At 46.8% G+C, this 25,656-nt stretch overlaps 2 protein-coding genes and 1 long non-coding RNA gene across 3 annotated transcripts; all 3 read right to left on the reverse strand.

Annotated features, from left to right (window-relative positions):
- Window positions 1–10,444: 10,444 nt before the first annotated feature.
- On the reverse strand, window positions 10,445–24,506 carry LOC109748943 (deaminated glutathione amidase, chloroplastic/cytosolic). Its single transcript, XM_020307948.3, has 9 exons — window positions 24,231–24,506; window positions 23,669–23,805; window positions 23,121–23,249; window positions 22,598–22,656; window positions 12,209–12,321; window positions 11,876–11,968; window positions 11,394–11,496; window positions 10,990–11,072; window positions 10,445–10,897 (listed from the first exon to the last, which is right to left on the reverse strand). Exons 1-9 carry the CDS (start codon window positions 24,405–24,407, stop codon window positions 10,874–10,876), a joined length of 918 nt encoding a protein of 305 aa, XP_020163537.1. The 5' UTR covers window positions 24,408–24,506; the 3' UTR covers window positions 10,445–10,873.
- Window positions 16,880–18,160, reverse strand: LOC141023344 (uncharacterized). The gene is made up of 2 exons (XR_012184441.1): window positions 17,901–18,160; window positions 16,880–17,813 (listed from the first exon to the last, which is right to left on the reverse strand). It is a non-coding gene; the product is annotated as an uncharacterized lncRNA (long non-coding RNA).
- A 340-nt stretch (window positions 24,507–24,846) lies between the features above and the next one.
- On the reverse strand, window positions 24,847–25,431 carry LOC120964646 (uncharacterized). Its single transcript, XM_040389464.1, has one exon. It carries the CDS (start codon window positions 25,429–25,431, stop codon window positions 24,847–24,849), a length of 585 nt encoding a protein of 194 aa, XP_040245398.1.
- Between the last annotated feature and the right edge of the window lie 225 nt (window positions 25,432–25,656).

Here is a 25,656-nt window from a genome sequence, read left to right on the forward strand (position 1 = left end):
CATGTCTATGGCAGCCCCAAAAACCCCACTATATATAGGGGAGGGGGAGGGGCTGCGCCCCCATCTAGGGTTCCCCCCCCCAAAGGGTGCGGCCAGCCCTAGATGCATCTAGGGGGCGGCCAGAGGGGGAGAGGGGGGGCGCACCCTAGGTGGGCCTTAGGCCCATCTGAGCCTAGGGTTTCCCCCTTCCCCCTTCCCTGTGCCTTGGGCCTCTTGTGGGAGGCGCACCAGCCCACCTAGGGGCTGGTCCCTTCCCAAACTTGGCCCACGCAGCCCTCTGGGGCCGGTGGCCCCACCTGGTGGACCCCCGGGACCCTCCCGGTGGTCCCGGTACGTTACCGATAGCACCCGAAACTTTTCCGGTGACCAAAACAGGACTTCCCATATATAAATCTTTACCTCCGGACCATTCCGGAACTGCTCGTGACGTCTGGGATCTCATCCGGGACTCCGAACAACATTCGGTAACCACGTATATCTATTCCCTATAACCCTAGCGTCATCGAACCTTAAGTGTGTAGACCCTACGGGTTCGGGAACCATGCACACATGACCGAGACGTTCTCCGGCCAATAACCAACAGCGGGATCTGGATACCCATGTTGGCTCCCACATGTTCCACGATGATCTCATCGGATGAACCACGATGTCAAGGATTCAATCAATCCCGTATACAATTCCCTTTGTCTACCGGTATAGTACTTGCCCGAGATTCGATCGTCGGTATCCCGATACCTTGTTCAATCTCGTTACCGGCAAGTCTCTTTACTCGTTCCGTAACACATCATCTCGTGATCAACTCCTTGGTCACATTGTGCACATTATGATGATGTCCTACCAAGTGGGCCCAGAGATACCTCTCCGTTTACACGGAGTGACAAATCCCAGTCTCGATTCGTGCCAACCCAACAGACACTTTCGGAGATACCTGTAGTGCACCTTTATAGCCACCCAGTTACGTTGTGACGTTTGGTACACCCGAAGCATTCCTACGGTGTCCGGGAGTTGCACAATCTCATGGTCTAAGGAAATGATACTTGACATTAGAAAAGCTTTAGCAGACGAACTACACGATCTTGTGCTAGGCTTAGGATTGGGTCTTGTCCATCACATCATTCTCCTAATGATGTGATCCCGTTATCAACGACATCCAATGTCCATGGTCAGGAAACCGTAACCATCTATTGATCAACGAGCTAGTCAACTAGAGGCTTACTAGGGACATGGTGTTGTCTATGTATCCACACATGTATCTGAGTTTCCTATGAATACAATTTTAGCATGGATAATAAACGATTATCATGAACAAGGGAATATAATAATAACCAATTTATTATTGCCTCTAGGGCATATTTCTAACAGTCTCCCACTTGCACTAGAGTCAATAATCTAGTTCACATCGCCATGTGATTAATGAATCCAACACCCATGGGGTTTGTTCATATCTCGCTTGTGAGAGAGGTTATTAGTCAACGGGTCTGAACCTTTCAGATCCGTGTGTGCTTTACGAATATCTATGTCATCTTGTAGATGCAGCTACCACGCGCTACTTGGAGCTATTCCAAATAACTACTCTACTATACGAATCCGGTTTACTACTCAGAGTCATCCGGATTAGTGTCAAAGTTTGCATCGACGTAACCCTTTACGACGAACTCCTTTTCCACCTCCATAATCGAGAAAATTCCTCAGTCCACTAGATACTAAGGATAAGTTCGACCGCTGTCATGTGATCCATTCCCGGATCACTATTGTACCCCTTGACTAACTCATGGCAAGGCACACTTCATGTGCGGTACACAGCATAGCATACTGTAGAGCCTACGTCTAAAGCATAGGGGACGACCTTCGTCCTTTCTCTCTCTTCTGCTGTGGTCAGGTCTTGAGTCTTACTCAATACTCACACCTTGTAACTCAGCCAAGAACTCCTTCTTTGCTGATCTATTTTGAACTCCTTCAAAAACTTGTCACGGTATGTATTCATTTGAAAGTACTATTAAGTGTTTTTTTGATCTATCCTTATAGATCTTGATGCCCAATGTTCAAGTAGCTTAATCCAGGTTTTCCATTGAAAAACACTTTTCAAATAACCCTGTATGCTTTCCAGAAATTCTACATCATCTCTGATCAACAATATGTCAACAACATATACTCATAAGAAATTCTATAGTGCTCCCACTCACTTCTTTGGAAATACAAGTTTCTCATAAACTTTGTATAAACCCAAAATCTTTGATCATCTCATCAAAGCGTACATTCCAACTCCGATATGCTTACTCCAGTCCTTAGAAGGATTGCTGGAGCTTTGCATACTTGTTAGCGTCTTTCAGGATTGACAAAACCTTCTGGTTGTATCACATACAACCTTTCCTCAAGAAAATCGTCGAGGAAACAATGTTTTGATATCCTATCTGCAAGATTTCATAAATAATGCAGTAACTGCTAATATAATTCCAACAGACTCTTAGCATCGCTACGAGTGAGAAAGTCTCATCGTAGTCAACTCCTTGAACTTGTCGAAAAACATCTTAACGACAAGCCGAGCTTTCTTAATGGTGACACTTACCATCATTGTCTATCTTCCTTTTAAAATCCATCTGCACCCAACAGCCTTACGACCATCAAGTATTTCTTCCAAAGTCTATACTTTGCTTTTATACATGGATCCTCTCTCGGATTTCATGGCCTCAAGCCATTCGTCGGAATCCGGGCCCACCATCGCTTCTCCATAGCTCGTAGGTTCATTGTTGTCTAGCAACATGACTTCCAAGACAGGATTATGTACCACTCTGAAGTAGTACGCATCCTTATCGACCTACGAGGTTTGGTAGTGACTTGATCCGAAGTTTCATGATCACTATCATAAGCTTCCACTTCAATTGGTGTAGGTGCCACAGGAACAACTTCCTGTGCCCTGCTACACACTAGTTGAAGTCATGGTTCAATAACCTCATCAAGTCTCCACCATCCTCCCACTCAATTCTTTCGAGAGAAACTTTTCTTGAGAAAGGACCTGTTTACTTCCAGATCTGAAACAGGAGGTATACCCAACTGTTTTGGGTATTCTATGAAGATGCATTTATCCGCTTTGGGTTCGAGCTTATCAGCCTGAAACCTTTTCACATAAGCATCACAGCCCCAAACTTTTAAGAAACGACAACTTAGGTTTCTCTAAACGGTGTCGTCTCAACGGAATTGCGTGGTGCCCTATTTAAAGTGAATGCGGTTGTCTCTAATGCCTAACCCATAAACGATAGTGGTAAAGAGACATCATGGTATGCACCATATCCAATAGGGTGCAGTTATGATGTTCGGACACACCATCACATTGTGGTGTTCCAGGCGGTATTAATTGTGAAACACTTCCCACAATATCTTAATTGTGTGCCTAACTCGTAACTCAGATATCTCTATGATCATATCATAGACATTTTATCCTCTTGTCACGACGATCTTCTACTTCACTCTGAAATTACTTGAACCTTTCAATAATTCAGACTTGTGTTTCATCAAGTAAATATTCTCAGCATCTACTCAAATCATCTGTGAAGTAAGAACATATCGATATCCACTGCGTGCCTCAGCACACATTGGACTGCACACACCAAATGTATTACTTCCAACAAGTTGCTCTCTTGTTCCATCTTACTGAAAACGAGGCCTTTCAGTCATCTTGCCCATGTGGTATGATTTGCATGTCTCAAGTGATTCAAAATCAAGTGAGTCCAAACGATCCATCTGCATGGAGTTTCTTCATGCATATATACCAATAGACATGGTTCACATGTCTCAATCTTTTCAAAAACGAGTAAGTCCAAAGATCCATCTACATGGAGCTTCTTCATGCGTTCTATACCAATATGACTCAAATGGCAGTGCCACAAGTATGCGGTACTATCGTTACTATTTTATATCTTTTGGCACGAACATGTGTATCACTGCGATCGAGATTCATTTTAGGTGCAAGACCATTGAAGGTATTATTCAAATAAACAGAGTAACCATTATTCTCCTTAAATGAATAACCGTATTGTGATAAACATAATCCAATCATGTTTATGCTCAACGCAAACACCAAATAACAATTATTTAGGTTTAAAACCAATCTCGATGGTAGAGGGAGCATGCGATGCTTGATCACATCAACCTTGGAAACACTTCCAACACATATCGTCATCTCACCTTTAGCTAGTCTCCGTTTATTCCGCAGCTTTTATTTCGAGTTACTAACACTTAGCAACCGAACCGGTATCTAATACCCTGGTGCTGCTAGGAGTACTAGTAAAGTACACATTCATATAATGTATATCCAATATACTTCTGTCGACCTTGCATGCCTTCTCATCTACCAAGTATCTAGGGTAGTTTTGCTTCAGTGACCGTTCCCCTCATTACAGAAGCACTTAGTCTCGGGTTTGGGTTCAACCTTGGGATTCTTCACTAGAGCAGCAAATGATTTGCTGTTTCATGAAGTATCCCTTTTGCCCTTGCCCTTCTAGAAACTAGTGGTTTTACTAACCATCAACAATTGATGCTCCTTCTTAATTTTTACTTTCGCGGTGTCAAACATCGCGAGTTGTTCAAGGATCATCATGTCTATCCCTGATATGTTATAGTTCATCACGAAGCTCTAATAGCTTGGTGGCAGTGACTATGGAGAACCATCACTATCTCATCTGGAAGATTAACTCCCACTCGATTCAAGTGATTGTAGTACTCAGACAATCTGAGCACATGCTCAACGATTGAGCTTTTCTCCCTTAGTTTGCAGGCTTAAGAAACTTGTCAGAGGTCTCATACCTCTTGACGTGGGCATTAGTCTGAAATCCCAATTTCAGTCTTTGGAACATCTCATATGTTCTGCGACGTTTCAAAACCGTCTTGTCGCCACAATTTTAAACCGTTAGCATTACGCACTGAACTATCACGTAGTCATCAAAACGTGTATGTCAGATGTTTCGCAACATCTACAGACGACGCTGAGGTTCAGCACACCGAGCGGTGCATTAAGGACATAAGCCTTCTGTGCAGCAATGAGGACAATCCTCAGTTCACGGACCCAGTCCGCATAATTGCTACTATCAACTTTCAACTAAATTTTCTCTAGGAACATATCTTAAACAGTAGAACTAAAGCGTAAGCTATGACATAATTTGCAAAGACCTTTTGACTATGTTCATGATAATTAAGTTCATCTGATTATTTAATGAACTCCCACTCAGATAGACATCCCTCTAATCATCTAAGTGATACATGATCCGAGTCAAACTAGGCCGTGTCCGATCATCACGTGAGACGGACTAGTCATCATCGGTGAACATCTCCATGTTGATCGCATCTACTATACGACTCATGTTCGACCTTTCGATCTCTTGTGTTCCGAGGCCATGTATGTACATGCTAGGCTCGTCAAGTCAACCTAAGTGTTTCGCATGTGTTCCGAGGCCATGTCTGTACATGCTAGGCTCGTCAACACCCGTTTTATTCGAACGTTAGAATCTATCACACCCGATCATCACGTGGTGCTTCGAAACAACGAACCTTCGCAATGGTGCACAGTTAGGGGGAACACGTCTCTTGAAATTTTAGTGAGGGATCATCTTATTTATGCTACCATCGTTCTAAGCAAATAAGATGTAAACATGACAAACATCACATGCAAATCATAAAGTGACGTGATATGGCCAATATCATCTTGCGCCTTTGATCTCCATCTTCGAGGCGCGGCATGATCACCTTCGTCACCGGCATGACACCATGATCTCCATCATCGTGTCTTCATGAAGTTGTCTCGCCAACTATTACTTCTACTACTATGGCTAACGGTTAGCAATAAAGTAAAGTAATTACATGGCGTTTTCATTGACACGCAGGTCATACAATAAATTAAGACAACTCCTATGGCTCCTGCCGGTTGTCATACTCATCGACATGCAAGTCGTGATTCCTATTACAAGAACATGATCAATCTCATACATCACATATATCATTCATCACATCCTTTTGGCCATATCACATCACATAGCATACCCTGCAAAAACAAGTTAGACGTCCTCTAATTGTTGTTGCATGTTTTACGTGGCTGCTATGGGATTCTAGCAAGAACGTTTCTTACCTACGCAAAAACCACAACGTGATATGCCAATTTCTATTTACCCTTCATAAGGACCCTTTTCATCGAATCCGATCCGACTAAAGTGGGAGAGATAGACACCCGCTAGCCACCTTATGCAACTAGTGCATGTCAGTCGGTGGAACCTGTCTCACGTAAGTGTACGTGTAAGGTCGGTTCGGGCCGCTTCATCCCACGATGCCGCCGAATCAAGATAAGACTAGTAACGGCAAGTAAATTGACAAAATCGACGCCCACAACTACTTTGTGTTCTACTCATGCATAGAAACTACGCATAAACCTGGCTCTGATACCACTGTTGGGGAACATAGCAGAAATTCAAAATTTTCTACGCATCACCAAGATCAATCTATGGATTAACTAGCAACGAGAGAGAGGGGAGTGCATCTTCATACCCTTGAAGATCGCGATGCGGAAGCGTTGCAAGAACGCGGATGAAGGATTCGTACTCGTAGCGATCCAGATCACGGTTGATTCCGATCTAAGCGCCGAACCACGGCGCCTCCGCGTTCAACACACGTGCAGCACGGTGACGTCTCCCACGCCTTGATCCAGCAAGGAGAGAGGGAGAGGTTGGGGAAGACTCCGTCCAGCAGCAGCACAACAGCATGGTGTTGATGGAGGAGCGTGGCACTCCAGCAGGGCTTCGCCAAGCACCACGAGAGACGAGGAGGGAGAGGGGTAGGGCTGCGCCAAAGAGAGAGGAAGACTCATGTCTATGGCAGCCCCAAAACCCCCACTATATATAGGGGAGGGGGAGGGGCTGCGCCCCCATCTAGGGTTCCCCCCAAAGGGTGCGGCCAGCCCTAGATTCATCTAGGGGGGCGGCCAGAGGGGGAGAGGGGGGGCGCACCCTAGGTGGGCCTTAGGCCCATCTGAGCCTAGGGTTTCCCCCTTCCCCCTTCCCTGCGCCTTGGGCCTCTTGTGGGAGGCGCACCAGCCCACCTAGGGGCTGGTCCCTTCCCACACTTGGCCCACGCAGCCCTCTGGGGCCGGTGGCCCCACCTGGTGGACCCCCGGGACCCTCCCGGTGGTCCCGGTACGTTACCGATAGCACCCGAAACTTTTCCGGTGACCAAAACAGGACTTCCCATATATAAATCTTTACCTCCGGACCATTCCGGAACTGCTCGTGACGTCCGGGATCTCATCCGAGACTCCGAACAACATTCGGTAACCACGTATATCTATTCCCTATAACCCTAGCGTCATCGAACCTTAAGTGTGTAGACCCTACGGGTTCGGGAACCATGCACACATGACCGAGACGTTCTCCGGCCAATAACCAACAGCGGGATCTGGATACCCATGTTGGCTCCCACATGTTCCACGATGATCTCATCGGATGAACCACGATGTCAAGGATTCAATCAATCCCGTATACAATTCCCTTTGTCTACCGGTATAGTACTTGCCCGAGATTCGATCGTCGGTATCCCGATACCTTGTTCAATCTCGTTACCGGCAAGTCTCTTTACTCGTTCCGTAACACATCATCCCGTGATCAACTCCTTGGTCACATTGTGCACATTATGATGATGTCCTACCGAGTGGGCCCAGAGATACCTCTCCGTTTACACGGAGTGACAAATCCCAGTCTCAATTCGTGCCAACCCAACAGACACTTTCGGAGATACCTGTAGTGCACCTTTATAGCCACCCAGTTACGTTGTGACGTTTGGTACACCCAAAGCATTCCTACGGTGTCCGGGAGTTGCACAATCTCATGGTCTAAGGAAATGATACTTGACATTAGAAAAGCTTTAGCAGACGAACTACACGATCTTGTGCTAGGCTTAGGATTGGGTCTTGTCCATCACATCATTCTCCTAATGATGTGATCCCGTTATCAACGACATCCAATGTCCATGGTCAGGAAACCGTAACCATCTATTGATCAACGAGCTAGTCAACTAGAGGCTTACTAGGGACATGGTGTTGTCTATGTATCCACACATGTATCTGAGTTTCCTATCAATACAATTTTAGCATGGATAATAAACGATTATCATGAACAAGGAAATATAATAATAACCAATTTATTATTGCCCCTAGGGCATATTTCTAACATCAACATCATCATAACAGATCTTCGCGCGATGGCTCTCCGCGTGTTGTCGTCTTTGTTTTTTGTCTTGTTTCAGGGCTTGTTGAGATTTGCCCTCAGCAGAACCCTCTTCGTACTATGTGTTGTGCTACCATTGTGTGTGAGAGAGGTGTGAACTCTTGTTGGACTGTTTGACTCACGTGGTTTGCTTTACATATAAAGCGGAGTGAAAGCCTTTTTCTGTAATAAAGTTTATTATTCTCTTGTATGAATTTGCACTGTGACTTTGTATCATTGAGCCCATTATTCAATATTTATTTAATTGTTTACGTCAATTTCCAATTCAATAAGTGAGATGTACTTTTGCAATGTGATCCTTGTACGATATTATTCGAATTGTGATCCAAATGTCTAAAAAAGAGTGAAGGTCATGCCATAATTTCTAACATGGTCTAATTCTTTTAGGCCTGAAAAGTCAGTTTCCAATTTCCCCCAAATAAGGATGCATGAACGCAATGCACATTTGGAAAAAAAAATCTCGCTCTCTCCTAAACTACTGGTTGTTGCACTCGCGCACCATCGTCCCCATCAACGATGTCGTCCTTGTCATGGGCGCCCCTAGCCCGCAGTTCGCGCCACGCGCTCGGTACGACTCCTCCTTCAACGAGGAGCATGATGCCAACACCCTTCATCAGAGGAGGACGCCAACGCCCTTGATGCCCCCTCATCACCTTACCTGTCGAGCCCGAGCCCAATGACTCAATCGGGGTCGTGCCTGAGCTATTTTCCTTCACAGAAACCTGCCGTAAGCGCTTCGGCCTCGCAACCGACGATGGGAAGGAACACGGGTAGACTACCCTCCTCACTCACAGCTCCGAGGAGGAGGCCACGGTTGGAGGTAGAGCGCGCCTGCCGATGCAAGGTTGGTTCTGCAGCCCGTCGACAACCACGACCTCGATGAGATCAAGGATGAAGACGAAGAGGTCGACGATGAAAAGACAACGTCGGTGTTAGAGTAGTTAGCACTAGTAATAGCTAGCAATGTCGAATAGCGACATTCCAATTTGCAAAATAAATATAAATACGATGAATTTTGGCCATGAATATATTTCAAATTAAGTGATCGTGTTCGATTATGTTTAGTCATTGTTTGAATGGCTTAAACTAAAACTGCAAATTTGAAGAACATGCAAAAAGAAAAATGGAGCATGCTTTTGGCAATTCTGTATTAGCGCACAAGGCCGGCAACCTCCAAAAAATTATGGACGAAGCTATGCTAGAATTGCTCTTAGTTATTGTTTTACTGTCTGTTGAATAACTAAGAGATTGCTTACACTTTTAAAAGGTAGATTTATTTGCAAATGGTCATGCTATAGCTAATTGAAACATTATCCAGTTAATTATTTGGTGGAATTTCTTAATTAGTTAACTAACACATATTGTTCAACGAAGACGATATTTTGCATGCATGCTTGGTTGATTACTTCGGTTAGAAAGGTGGATCATGCTTTAGCAAAAATATTTGAGAGAATGCTTTAGCAAATTGAGCACACTAATAAAAACTTACCTAATTAAAATCCGACAGCGTTGATCACCTCGGACATTATAAGCAAACAAACACTACTCTGTAGGTAGAAAGCAAATAACAGAACTATGAACACTCCAGCAAATAACATGCGTAACTTTGCCAATTCAGATCAACAGAATACTGCAGCGCAACAACCACAATAAGACCACCTCGGTGACTTAATATAAGACGTTTCTTGGCACCATGACTCTGTTAAAAAACGTCCATTTTGATAGGGCTACGACCAAAAAAATTATATACAACTGTACACGCATCACAAAATAAAGTAGTCACTTGTATATGAACACACTGAGAACTCATCATTCCATTGTCATCGAGGAGTTGGCAATTGTATCATAGATTGTTCGTGCCAACGGCGGCAGGTCTAGCTGAAACATTTTCCCCTTGTAGTGGTTCTAATCCCAGTGACTATCTCCAAGATCTTTTTAACCTTTCTGGTTCAACAAGCCCAATGGCCGATTATGATTATCTACCTCTTTTTTCCATATATCTCACAAAAAGAAAAAACATTTGTGGAATGTTCATCCCCAAATTGCCCTTTACATCTCTTCCACAGTAAAAGAACTACTCCCTCTGTAAAGAGATATAAGAATGTTTAGATCACTATAGTAGTGATCTAAACGCTCTTATATTTCTTTACAGAGGGAGTAGCATATAAGAATAAAGTGACATAAACTCATGAAAGTACTGCTACCATCCATTTGAACATGTCAACATACACAGAAACATCAAATTCGCTGGATTTGGTTGAGCTTTTGGCTTAAAAGACCCTAAGGCCCAATCAAACACAACCTAAGCTGTTCCTAAGCTTTGGGTTTGGAACGGCTTCTGGTTTAGCTGGACCATAAGCTGAGGTAGAAGCCATCTCAAACCAAGTCATAAGGTGCTCTGAGCCATGTTTGGATATGCCCTATTTACCAGATATGCTACTACAGTTGTAGCTTATTTAGTTCTATGACGTGTCTCACTGGAAATCCCAATCGAACTGGACCATCTTGTGAACAAAATGGCAGTTATTATACACAAAAGAGGAATCTCCAGAATGTGAGAATAAGAGCGGCGAAGCGTGCAAGACCACCTTCAACTATTATAGTGATGAGGATTTTCAGATGCTCTCAAACTTGCGGTGCTGCAAAACATAGGATAATTAAGCCATTACAGAAATACAGCTTCTGGAGTACTTGGACCGGAGCAAACAGATGGTACATGAGACATTAGTACCTCAGAGATTGGCATTTTGCTTCGCACAGCCTCAACTTTTGACAAGTCGATATCTGCTACTGCAAATCCAGTGGACAGTCGATCTGTAGCAAAAGTTCAGATCATTTATCTAACAATAATATAGGGTACTAGTGGCAATACCTTGTAAAAGTAGTCCATAGAATTTATTTTTTTAAATGAACAAAAACGAACACAAAATTATCAGCATTACAAAATTGACGACTATTTTCCAGCACAACCATATGAAAGAAGCAAATACTGACAAGGAGCTCAAGAGAAAGTCGCTATTGATGGTTCTTAACAGTTAAGATACAAAACATGAAAAGAACCCAATATAATCTTCCAAGTCACAAGAATCATAACTTAGTATGTACAGCTAAGTATAACAAAGTGAAAAGCCATACCTGGAAGTCGAGCTATAACTGTTCCCCATGGGTCAATAATTATAGAATCGCCGTAGCTTTCTCTTTTCTCATTGTGTTTTCCAGCTTGAGCCGCAGCAATAACCTAAGAAATATTGGAAAAGTGTTTTTAAGCTGCCTAACTTCGAAAGTCAACCAAACAATTTTCATATTTAACTGAATTCCACATAAAGCAAAAGCTTTTGAAACATAAGCATAGCTCACTTGTTCTGAATCTGCAACCAGAGGCATATATATGGTGGATTAACAAGTAGCTCATGTACCAACTATTCACCTCCACGGATGTGATGAGGTTTGCACATGTGTTTCATGTGTAAAATTACAAATACAGTAGGTGTCTGTACTCATAGTCTAGCATTAACTTCTACATTATCGTATCTCATGTTGCCAAGTGTCAACTATACGAAACGACTAAACCTACATGCAAAAGTCAATGGGCAGCGAGAAGGGTTAGATTTACGTACATAACATTGTGTCTCAATTGCACGAGCACGAAGGAGAATTTCCCAGTGTGCTTCCCCAGTTACCTTTGTGAATGCAGATGGTACGAGCAAGACCTAAAAAAAGATGAAATGTTGAGAAAAGACTCGAAAACTAAGAAATTTCCTGAACAATCTAAAGGGTATGAATGTATGATGAATAACAACTTAATACAAGGCTATCTTAAATACACCCTCTGTTCCTAAATGTAAGACGTTTTGGCAGTTCAACTTAAACTGCCAAAACATCTTATATATTTAAAAACAGAGGTAGTATTATATATATACTGAGTATAGTACAGTGGCATACACAATCACCTGAGCTTGATGCTTAAAACGCAAACATTGGTAAAGCTCTGGAAATCTCAAATCATAGCAAACAGTAAGGCCCAATCGTCCAAAAGGGCTATCCACCACTACGACGGTATCACCTGATAAGTGAGTAAACATACAATGAGAAATCACATATAAATCTGTGAACTAGAACTCAATCGAAGAATCTGCAGGTACTGTTACAACACTGTTGAATCCCTTCCACAGTCAGGTCTATCCGTATTCGGCTGCCAGTGTGTTTTCAAAGAAAAACATCTTGGTGGGTTGCACGTACAACAAATTGCAAATTTTCCTTGCACAATTTCCTAATGATCCAAGAAAATTTGAAGGCTACTGGATATGTTATTTTTCCTACTTATAAAGGTTGGAGTTGGTGGTGAGTTCACATGTGGGACCACCAACCTTCAACAATAAACCAATGCACCCATACCCACATGTGAGACCAACAATTCTTCACCAATAAACAAATGCACCTCTACCCACATGTCGGACCAACAACCTTTACCAATAATCAAATGCACCCCTACCCACATGTGAGACCAACAATTCTTCACCAATAAACAAATGCACCTCTACCCACATGTCGGACCAACAACCTTTACCAATAATCAAATGCACCCCTACCCACATGGGACCAGCAACCTTCCAAAACATAAATAAATGTACTTTACTCACATACGAGACCTACCACCAATAAACAACTACATTACTACATTACTACTTTTATGTGAGATCAACACTTAAAGAAAGAACACATAACAAATGCAAAAATGCAACTCACTCAAAATAATGCCCTTCTTTTTAGTTTCTTCCTAACCAATTTCTCCCGTTTCTATATGGTTCCATATCATAGAATTATGAGAGTGGACAAATTGCAATTCCAAAGCGACGATAGCCATTGTCCTACCATTGTGCCTTGTGCAGTCAACTTACTAATTGTCTATTCCCATATTTTTCAACATTCAAAATGTTGTGTCTTGCAATGATCGCTTAAGATTCTCCAATGCCCACCGTATGATTTTTTATAGTATTTCTGTTCTTTTTAATCGTAAACGATGTGCAAAGGCTGCATGACATAATATTTTGATGACTTTCTAAGACAGTGACTGAACTCGTATTTTATAATTTCGTAGCAACACACGGGCGTCGTGCTAGTTTGTATAAGAGTTGGACTTTTTGGAAAGACAATATAAGAAGGTCCCTACCCAGCCTCATATATGTGAATTGTGAGCGGCATAAAAGAAGGCAGAGGAATATGGGGTAGTCTACAAACCTTAAATTTCTAACAGTGTTCTCTTGCATCTATGGGGAAAAACAGAGCATGGACGGTTGCATAAGTACAAAGTTATTATCAACAGAATGTCTTCCTAAAACGGCATCCGCTCTCTGATGGACAATTTGCGTCTGCATATATGCAGAATAGTATTGCTTCTGTTGTTATAATATCTGAAGCTGCAAAAATATGCTTCGCAACTACGTATATCATAGATTTCGATAAAAGCAATCTGAAAACATGTGATACATAGTTCATTCACAATATAGATTTCGATAAAATCAATCTGGAAACATGTGTATGCATAGTTCACTCCCTCAGGATAACTTCGAATGTCAAATGCATACAATTCCAAAGCCGGACTCCAACCCAACTCAATAGCCAAGACTAACGGACTTTGGACTAAGCCAAGTCCACAACCAAGGTCATGTACAATGCAAGGTGTTTTAAAAAATTAACCAGCTTTACCTTAAGCACGGTGCATATTTGTGGGGAGCAAATGTGTCTAGAAAAATAAACCGGCTCTACCTTGAGAATCGGTACTTACTTCTAGAGACCAGATGCTTAACTACGCAACCCAGCTATAGATATAAGCACTGATGTTTCCACAAAAATTGGATTATTTAACGAAACACCTCTGTAAGCAGCTTGCATTGTTGTAAATATGGGCCATCTTTTTTCTTATCTTGTATTACATTATTTAAAATATGTACTCCCTCTGTAAAGAACTATAAGAGCGTTTAGATCACTAGTGATCTAAACGCTCTTATATTTCTTAACGGAGGGAGTAATTCATTACAAGTGGGTGAAGTACTGCCTTCTCTTAAATACTACTCCCTGCGATCCAAAACAAGTGTCTGTGGTTTTAGTTCAAATTTGAACTAAAATCACCTCACTTATTTTGGATCGGAGGGAGTAGTTCTTTCTTTGAAAAAATGAACTCCAAGGGACTGAACCAGCAAATCTTGAGATTGACGAAGTGACCATGGACACATTGTACTTCACAGGTCCACCATACTGCTAAAAAATGTGATCACCCATGCCGAGTTTAGGACTGTAACCTAGGGGGACAGATTCTTTCACAAGGAATCTAGCCCGGCCCGAAGTCAACCGTGACGTCACATCGGACCTGCGCGGACAAGACGTCCACACCCTGGCCACTGTTGATGAATAAGTGGACACTGCGCGCCCGTCATGCGTCATCGTCTACAGTGTTGTTAGGCGCCGCGGGCCCTTCCCTGTCCCCTGGGCACCAGCCTATAAGGCGTGCCAGGGAGCCTCCTGTGGAGTCATGCTCGTGGACGCCCCTCCCCGCACCCTCAATGCTCACGGCTGCTCTGCTCCGTTCCCCTCGCTCCCCATCGTGCACCGCATTCCTCCCATGGCCGCCGGCTCCCGGCCTCACTCCCTCTCTCTTTGCCAGCCTCCCGAGCTCCGTCGCCGCGCCTGCCGCGTCGAGCCGCCTGTCCTCGACCTCCAGCTCCAGCAGCCACGCATCTTCGTCTCTGCAAGTCATCCGCCGCCACCACACCGACTCTGGCCGCCCACAAGCCCGACGCCGTGCCGTTCCGCGCGCGCCCCGCAGCTCCGCCGCCGGAGCCCATCGTCCTCGCCTCCATGATCTGCAGCGCACCTGCCTGACTCACCGCCGACACCGTGGTCCTCCATTCCTCCGCAGACCGACACCGAGTGCCTCGCGTCACTGTTCTCTTCCATGCAAGCCCCTCTTTGCCTTGTCTCCCTGGTCGCTACTCCCTACCGCCAGATCCCTCCGTTCTGAATGCCGTCGTGCTCGACACCTACTCGGCAGCCAGGCAGCGCTTCCCAGAGCTGTCACCGTCCTCGCGCCAAGCCACCGGAACGCCCCTGCCTCGACGTCCCCGCGCCCGAGGAGGGACATGAGGCAGTGCCTCCTCGCGCCGGCAACCAGGCCAGCTGCCCCATCTTGGCACCGCGCTCAACACCCCTTTCCTTCGCCAGTCCGTCGCCGGGCATGGACGCCCGCCTCCCACGGCACTTCCTATGTTGGCCCCCTCCTCAACCACCAATGCCAGTTGCGTCGCCTGGGTCTCCGCCGCGCTCAGCCCGCTCCAGCGGGCTCACCCTCGCGTCGCCGCTCTGCTCACTCGCCGCGCTCGACCTCATCGTCGCGCTCCTCCTGCTGCCCAACGACTCCACCGCCTCTTCCCACTTCGGGAGCCCCGTGTCCTTCGCCGCCGTCCCGCTGCGCCACGCCGCCCCGTTCCCGGCGACACCCAGTGGGTGCGGAGGAGCTGGGCCGCACCTCTGCTCCCGAGCGCCCCTGCGGTCGCGCTTCTGCGTCATCTCGGCGACCGCGCATGCTCCGTCCCTGGCGTTCGCGCACCTCGTCTCGCCGACCACGTCGCCCCGTCCCCGGCGTCCGTGCACCCCGGCTCCGGCCACGCCCGCACGCTCGCGGGCTCCGCCCCGGTCCTGCCTGCACCGCCGCGGCTGCGGCCCGCCTGTCAACTCGCCACTCCAGTCGGCTCCCCGCCCGCACCGGCCGCGTCCCGACCGTCGCCTCGTCGCTCCAGCCGGCTCCGCGCCCGCATCGCCTCACGCCGCACCCCACCCACCGGCCCGCGCGCACACCGGCTCCCTGCCGCCCCTGCCACCTGCTTCGGCTGGCTGCCCAGGAAAAGAAGAGAATAAAAAGGAAGAGGACGGCATTTTGGGCCAGCCGGCCCTTTTGATTGTCTGGCCAGCCGGGACCAGGCTGGCTGAGGGCCGGTTCGGCTGGGCCAGCCTGCCCACTCAGCTTCTGGCCGGTTCGGGCCAGACCGACTGGGCCACCCCCGAACCGCCCTGAGGCTCGGACCGTCTGCCGGGAGACACCTCCGCCCCGTGTGAGCAAAAAGCAATGTGAGCTCCCGTCCGGATATCTTTGCATCGCGCACAAAAACGGATAACCCCGAGCAACCCTCAGGGGCCATCTCCGCATTTTTTGAGCTGCTTTGCTATTCGGCACGGGCCAGCTAGTCTTGGCTCGGGGCTGGCCGGTTGGCCCGATACGTTCTTCCCCGCGGACAGCTTAGTAGCGTGTAAGGTACCGAAGGCCCACTCTTAGTCCAAAAATGTTTCATGGAACTATTGAAGAAAAGATACCATATCTAGGCACTAAAAATGGCAATTCGGTAAATATCACCATTGAAGAAGACAAATACCAAATGAACTACTCTTTCACAAGGAATCTAGCCACTTGTGAATTGTGATGTGCTCAGTTCGCATCTTTTCTTCAATAGTTCCACGAAACATTTGTGGACTAACATATCAAGGCACCAATTGTATTTACCGAATTGCCATTTTTAGTGCCTTTGTACTAAATCAGCGACAATTAATATGGATCAGAGGGAGTAACAAAGTTTGGAGCATGAGGATGTCCACTGGCACATATGCCCCTGCCCCGCGGGATCTTATTATAGGGCTAAATGAACAAATAACATAGCACTATTATAGCCTATAGGGCCAAAGTTTTGAATTATGTTATTTATAAAGAATGAACAGGAAGCATAATTTAGTTTTTGAGCTTATGCCAAATTGCTGACATCAGCCGAAGCATCCACACCACCGGCTGAAGTATCTTCACCACCGTTGGCCGAAGCATCACCATCAGCACCTCCTCCACCTCCAAACCCAAGACCACCACCTCAACCCTCCTCCAAAACCTCCAAACCCACCACCATCGCCACCTCCAAACCCACGATTGCCGAAAGCAAAACCACCACCACCGGCCATAAGATTTTGAAGGTCCACCCTCCTCCGGCACATGATCTCCATCCTTTTCATCTCCCAAAATTCTCTTGTCATCACATCCATGCCCTCCGGATTCATCATCATGAACCGGTCCTCCTCAGCGGTCTTTTCATCTCTCCTTGTTTGCTCCTCTAGAGCAATTTTGCACTCCTCGAAGGCAGACCTCCTCTCACTTCTCTTTGTGCTTGTCTTTCTTCTCGGTCAATTCAACCTTTGTTGCCAAATGCTTGGCCAACAAAGTTTCTTTGATCTTCACCATATCAGCAATTTGATCCCTCAAAGAAACCGCCTCGGCCGACCTCTTCACCCTCTCCTTCTCCTTCCTATTTCCATCTGGCTTCCTTTGTTTCTTCCTCCCTTTGGTGCACCATCACTATCTTCATCATCCTCCAAGTTAACAAGTGAGCCTTTCTTTGGAGGAGCTTCCCTGTCCCTCAACTTCAACTTCTCACTATCCTTGAACAAGAGCCAACAATGTCCAAGTGTGAATGGCCTACCCTTGAAACCCGGGCTTTGCTTGAACAATTCGTTGGCAATGTGATCCTACAAGTCATTGGAAAAGATGCAACGGTGAGATCAATTAGTCATCAACATAATCATGAATTATGAGATAGAAAGAAAACTACCCACATAGTCGTGATAGTGGATCCACTAGGAGGGGCATTTCTCACTTGGGTCAAGCAACCACTCCAACGGCTACATGTTTCTTGATAGTTATCCATCGGCCTTGAAGTGATTTCAAGGAACCGGCACAATCTTGTGATATTTGTCTTCAATACGTTGCCAATACTTCTTGCCATTTTGATCTTTGTCGGTCACCGCATCGAGAGACACACTCTCCCATGCTCGAATCAAGCAAGTGTCCTCCACCTCGGTGTAGTTTCCGGTCCTTCTCCTGAAATTGGCTTGGCTAGCATCAAACTCCTCATCATGCTCTTCCACTTCGTCATCGACGTCAACCCTCTCCTCCCATCTCCGGATAGGGCTCGGCTTGCGGTTGCATTCCCGTTCAAAATCATCAAGTGGCGCACTCAAGTCCACCATGTTCTCCTCCAACAATTCGCTATATGTTGGATCAACATGGTACAAAACTGTACCACCCACCAGTGCTGCCTCCGTCTCCCTCTCCAATCAGCAGCAGCACAACACCCAGCAGCAGCAGCTCATCACCCACAGCGCCACTGCACCCAGCAGCTTCCTCTGCCAAGCACCGAGAGCTCAGCAGTCAGCCGCAGCTCAGCACTGTGTCATCTTCATCCCAGAATGAGGCTGAGACACACCCAAGCTGCCCCTCCCCTTGCGCAGCAACAGCAGCTCGTCCCCTTCTCCAGCAAGACCTCTTCTTCCACCTCTTTCCTGTCCAACCTCAAGAGCCAGCAACCAGGGGAAGAACTAGCAAGCAGCAGAACAGAAGGACCAGCAAGGAGCCAGAGGAATCTGGACATGTACCAGCCCCGCTGTCGCCGTTCACGTCCCGTCGACGTCTGCGCTGCCTTGCTACACCACAAGCTCGCACGCAGCCCCGCTTCTTCGCATGCTACTTGCCCAGATTCGACGTCTCCTTGCTCCTGCTGCCTCAGCGGCCATCGCCGCCGTCACCTCCTCACGCCCCGTCCTCTGATACAATGTAGGGATGTGGAGACTAAGGCCAACTCCAACGCAGGGACGCAAAACAGATGCACATTTTGTCCATTTGGTTTGCCACTTTGGCCGCTGTCCGGCCTTGTCCGCGCCATTCTTCCCAGTGCACCCAACCGGCCGACCCATTTGGTCCGGCTCGGCCGTTTTGTTACCAAATTTTCTCAAATTGGACATTCTATACATATAAATCAAAAGAACAAATAAAAATGAAACATTGCTCACGATTAAACAAATAATTCAAATAGTTTTTATTACAACACAATAAATAAAAATCACATAGTTTACAGCCAAATGAATTTGAAATTGTATCAAATACATTGAAAGAAAAATAGCAGATACATCTATTGGTTGCCTATGTGTGTCCACATATGCTCAACCAAATCATTTTGAAGTTGAATATGAGTTGTCCAATCACGTATTTCTTGGTGAAATTGGGTGAACTGTGCATATGTTGCTGCTCCATACACAGGCTCAACGTTCTCACCCTGGAAATCAAACCCTTGGTCAAAGAGGCTGTCGTCACTTTCATCCTCTACGATCATGTTGTGCATTATCACACAACATGATGTAGGGTGGAACCCTGATGGTCGATCTTTTCACACTTAGAGGTGGGGAAGAGAGCAAATCAAAGAGAAACACAAGATGAACACTCAAACAGACAAGATCCAATCACACATGTGCTAAATCCATATACACATAGAGGAAATACAAGGATCCAAAGTCAACACATGAGGATACAAAGGTGACTATTTCATCCCAATCCTTAGAGGAGAGAGGTCTTGAATCCTAGAAGGATCTTCCCATGAAGGGGTCTTGAATCCACTTGGGGGATCTTCTCACATGGAGGTCTTGAACTCCATGGGAGTGGTAAGTGGATGAGCAAAGCTCTATCTCAAATGAGCTCTAACCTTTGCTAACCCTAAACGTAGGTAGTAGACGAATATATATAGTCTAGGGGAGTGAAGGGGTACATGGGCCTGGCCCGAGTCGCTGTGCACGGACAGGCGTCGGACGTCCAGTAGTTACCGGTCGTCCGATGGCTCGCGAGCGTCCGGCCATCTGGAGGGTGCCGGACATCCGGTGATATGGTTCTGGACAGGCGTCGTCGGATTTCCGGTGAATGTCGGACATCCGGTGTCTCGGGTGTCTGGAAGACTTCGGTCTTCTGGAATTTTGGTTCTGGATAGGTGGCACTGGCTGATCTTCAGGGCGCCGGACGTCCAGTAAGGGTCGGTCGTCCAGTGGCTGTAGTTCTTCTGCAACTCTTCCTCTTGCCTCTTGCGCTTGGTGTCCACGCCGTCTTGTCCATTGGTCGTAGCAAATTCATGGCCTTCCTCCGAGTACCTGATCACACACAAGGTCTCCGCTTGAGGTAGTAGCCATGTCTCACATGTGGAATGTGTTAGTTGGGAGAGGAGCGAGTTCACCTTGGTTTCGGTAGCCCTTGCACGAGCTCTAGTCATGGGTTCACGTGGTGTATTGGGAGACGAAAGTACGTCCATGGGGATGACCGTAGGATGCTCCGCATCACAACATGTCATCACCTCCCACATCTTCTGAGTGCTCCATGTTCTAGCAAGGTGCCGAACAATACCCATCAAGATTGGAGCACACCAAAAGCACGCTTCACATCCTTCCTAGCACTCTCTTGTTCTTGGGCAAACCTAGCCCTCTTCTCTCCTATGGGCTCCAAGGTTGTCTTCACAATAGTTGCCCACTGAGGATAGATACCATCAGCTAGGTAGTATCCCTTGTTATATTGTTGGCCATTGACCTCAAAGTTGACATCTGGGGATTGGCCTTCAGAAAGCCTAGCAAACACCGGAGAGCGCTGAAGCACGTTGAAGTCATTGTGAGAACCTGCCATGCCAAAAAAAAAGAGTGCCAAATCCAGAGATCTTGTGATAGCACAGCTTCAAGTATGACCGTGCAAGCCTTAAAATGTCCCTTATATTGCCCCTGCCAAACAAATGGACAGTTCTTCCACGCCAATTGCATACAATCTATGCTTCCAAGCATCCCCAGAAAGCCTCTCGATTCATTGATTGCTAACAACCGAGTTGTATCCGTACCATTTAGTTCTCTCAAGTACTCCTTGCCAAACACTGCAACCACAGTTGTGCAGAACCTATACAATGCCATCACCGAGAATGCCGTATGCAAGCATCCGAACAGCTGCAATACATTTTTTATAAGAGAAGCCAATCTTCCCAAGGGCATCGGGCTTGCAATGGAAGCCCCCCCCCCCCCAAGACGGTTGAACACATGTCTCACCATTCGGAAGCGTCACGGGAAAAGCTTGGCGTTGAAAAGTGGGCTTGTGAGCTTGAAATAATCGTCGTAGAGTAGGCAATGGCTGCTTTCTCTATTACGATTCAAGCCCGGGGCATGGCCTCGGATGGATCCCCTAAACATTGGCCGCTGGCTCGAGATGTGCTCGTTGACGACCATAAAAGCAACCACAAATTCCACATCGTCGGTCGATGAACATAGGATGTTGTTGAAAAAAAACTCATCCGAGCTAGCCATCATTGCCCCTTCGGAGTTGTGGTGAATCCGTACCTTGTGGTGTGGAGGAGGCTTGGCCGGGCAAAAGGCCAAACACCTCGGGCGCTGATTACCTCGGACGTGGAAGAGGGGCGCCCGGTGAAAGGACCCGCCCTCGCCTCGTCGCAACAGGCATGTGGAAGCCGCGTCCTTCGGAGGTGTCTATGGAGGTAGAGGTGTTGTCGGCGACCTGGGCTTCGACGTGCCTTGTAGTCCTCCGATGGCGGCGAGTAGCGGCAACAACGCCAACAAAGAGTGGGCGGCAGTGGCGGAGGGGTCGTCAATGGATGTGACCGCAAGGACTGGGGCGGTGGCGAAGCAGCCGGAACTGGGTGCCTGTGGCGAGGGCGACGAGGTCGGGTGTCGCAGTGGAGGGCGAGGTGAACAATGGTCATTGTGCCACAGACGAGCGGGCTAGGGGAGGGCATTGCGAGCGTCCGCGGCGTGTCCGCACGTACGCACCGGCCCAAATTTGGGCTAGAATGGGTCGTGGCGGACAAGGACCCAAACGGACGCGAACAGGCCTAATGCGTCCCAGCGTCGCAGTTGGCCTAACCTCTCGATAGCTCTGGCGGCGCTAACTGCCAGACATCGACGACCTCCTCTTCTAGGCCGGGTACATGGGCTTGGGACTTATGGGCCAGCCTGGATATGGGCTCACATACAACAGATTTCAAGATTTTCTAACATTTAGCTTTACCGCACAGAGAACACTAAAATATCTGGTAATCCATAATAAATGTCTTGCGAAATCTTCTAAGACAATGAAGTATATTGCAAATGCAAATGGCAAACCAGATACACCATAAACAATTCTGTTCAAATTTAGGGTATCTAGAATAAAGGGGACACAGAGTATTACTGCAATTGAATATCATATTATACTTATAGCATGATCTCTATCATTGAGAGTTGTTTAACTAGACGACAACATGAGTTAAGAAAAGTGACAACGAGTTAGAAATTAAAAAATAATTTCAATATGAGAGTAAACTTATAAGAGAAACTTATGCACCACAGATATACAAGATTTTAAAACAAATCCGATGAATAAAATGTTCATTTAAGACCAACTCTAGCAAATATACATATATTGCACAGAATAGACAAACTTGGAAAACGGGATTAATAAATAGCACCTGCTGTCGTGAAACGGCTTTCCTTATACACCATGTTGCCAGGTACATCCACATCAAACCTTCAGCATAACAATGCCAAGGTTAACTACCGAACTACAGTATTGCAGATGCACCACAACAAGAAGGAAAAAGTAAAAGGAAGAAAGAAGCAACAGTCATTTGCCAAAAGTTCATTATTTAGACACAAGTCCAGAAATATGATTGTGCAGCTCTGTGATATGACGTGACAAATGTAGTTGCGATCAACATTTCTCTTATTTGGAAGTGACAATATATGCAGCTTATAGCCCTTCAATTCATAGCATCATTTGCCCTTACCATGTAAATTGAAGACCTACTGTTTAACATTCTATTACTGGAAGCCCCAACCACATACTTGACTCGCTGCAGAATGAAGCTATGATAACGACTGATAAAATATAGGCAGCTAAAATAAAGTACTCGCAAATATTACTGAATGCAAGTTTCTCACAAATATTATTGAAAGCAAGTTTCTCCCAAGAGCTGTGAAAGAAGCACTTACAAATGAATTTTCCGGTATGAGCTCCTAACTTTTCCAGATTCATCGATTAATACATGAGTGTTGTACTGGTGCGAATCATCCGGGCCCCTTTCTTGAAACCCTCCAAGAGACAACCACATACTTGACTCACTGCAGAATGAAGCTATGATAAGGACTCGACATGCTGATTCACTCCATTTAAAAACCTCAAAATCGCAAGGATTTTTTGTGCCAACAGATAGTTAATGAAGGAGCATTAATTACACTTGCGTACGTATCTACATAAGCTAAAAGATATTTGTAAGCTAACAGATGTACAAAATAAAAAACCACATACTGAATATATAGTTAGAAAGATTCATCTGTAAGATAGTGCGAAACAATTATTCCTAAATCTAAGAGCTGATAGCGTATCAAAGGCTAGTAGGTGAAGTAGAGTGGGAAATCAAAAGGCTTACTCACTACAAAGTACGAGTGAGAAAGCTCTGCTTTGAAATGGAAAAATAAATTGAGAAAGATATTCTTACTAACTTTGCAAGTGAGCAATTGAGAAAGATGTTCTTACTAACTTTGCAAGTGAGCAATATCTCTGCATTATTGGACCATCTAATGGTTCGGCTAGCTTAACAGACTCGCCATCCTTGGATCCTATGAAGGAGAAGACCTCAGGGAAGCAAAGAAATTTGACTCCAGCCGCAGCAGCTTCCTAAGAAAAGATTATCTCATGTTGGTCTATATGCATTTATCTATCAATAAAGTAGGAAAACAAAAAAGAACAGCATTAAGTATTGTAGAAAGAATAAAACCAATGAGGACTGCGATAGGTGCAGCACACACATAACATAGAACTCAGTTTGGAAAGGTTTGCTTATAATTCATCTATTCGTGCATTCCAGATCCCAGAAGAGCATATCAAATGCAGAATTCCTCCTCTTACTAGCTTTGTCCGAGACGAGATGCTACAATTTCTCCATTTCAATAGCCAAAACACATTGTCTGATAACTACACACTTGCATATCTCCTTCTCGCTGCAACCAAATATTTCTTCCAGTTCCAAATCGCAACAGGCGATCAACTCCATGCTACCGGCGGTGCAGGGTTAGATCTTAGGGGAAGGGAGGAAGGCTTGCCTTGGTGAGGCGGGAGCAGGTGGCGTAGTTGGCGTCGAGGTCCCCCACGGAGGTCATCTGCACCACACCCACCCTCGCCTGCGACGCAGCGGAGACTGAGGAGAACGACATGGCGCGGCGGAGGACGGCGGCGGAGGCGGCGATTGGGGGCGAGACCGCGAAGGAGGCCAAGGCCATGACGAGTAGGGGAAGTCGATGCCCAGCCGCCTGGATCACCTGCTCGGGGGGCCGACAGCCGAGGAAGAGGTCCCACCTGGTCTCATCGCCACCGTTGGATCTTAGGCTGGCCATAGTGGGGTAACATAAGAGCATTTTCAACAGCCGCCCAACGCGCGGCGCGTTAAAAAGCAATTTGCAGCGCACTCATCGTCTGAAAAAGCGCGGCGGGCAACGTTGGCTCCAGCAATCGCGCTAAAATTTAGCGCGCGTAGCTCCAGCAGCCGCGCTAAAATGCAGCTTGCGTAGCTCCAGCAGCCGAACATTGCGTACATATTTTTAAATAAAAATGATACTAAATAAAAATTCATAGATAAAAACGATACATAGAGCATAGATAGATAAAACTACGGTCCAACGACATAAAAAAAACTACTAGATAGTGCAATGCAACTACAACCTACTCCCAGTCGTCGTCATCATCATCATCATCGCCATCCTCGTTGGTCTGGTCCGAGGTATCGAGCCACATGTCGTCCCAACGAGGACCATTAGCCGAAAAGATCGACTGCCCACCATTTTCAACGATCTCGTACTGCGATAACGCCAGGTCCTTCCGCCGACGCCTGTCCAACCGTTCCGCGCGGCGCTTTGCCGTCTGCTCCGTCCAGTAGGCTTGCTCGTCGGCGACGTCCTCCTGGTGGCGCCGGCGCCACTCCGCCATGGCCCGCTCGTCCTCCTCGGCGATGAGGAGGCGGCGCTGCCGCTCAGCGTGCTCCGCACAGTCTTGGTCCGTGATAAGACGAGGCGGAGGGGCGACGTCCTGCGCCTGCTGGCGCGTGTAGACGTCCTGGAAGTTCATCTGCGGGCGCGGCCTGCCTAGGCGCCACGTCGCCGCGTCGTACGCGCGGGCGGCCTCGTGCGCCGTCTGGAAGGTGCCGAGGCCGAGCCGGACGTCGCCGGACCGGATCTCGGAGTAGTACCGGCCGTTGGGGCGCTGGCAGACGCCGCGGTAGCCCGACGCTCCTCGGCGGCGCGGCGGCATGGTGGCGCGTCGGTGGCGGGGCGCTGGAGCGGCGAGGAAGCGGGAGAGGCGTGCGTGGCAGCGGAAGAGGAAGAGAGAGTGTGGAATAGCCGCGTGGCGAGCGCCGCAATTTAAAGGCACGCCGGAAGCAGTGCGCCAAAAGTAGCGGGCGAGCTACCGCCTTTTCCCGCGCGCGCTAGTTTCCCGCCACCGCTGGAGCGCGCGAAAACGTCCCGCGCGCGCTGA

Source organism: Aegilops tauschii, chromosome 5 (genome assembly GCF_002575655.3).
Source record: "Aegilops tauschii subsp. strangulata cultivar AL8/78 chromosome 5, Aet v6.0, whole genome shotgun sequence".
Lineage (NCBI taxonomy): Eukaryota > Viridiplantae > Streptophyta > Magnoliopsida > Poales > Poaceae > Aegilops > Aegilops tauschii.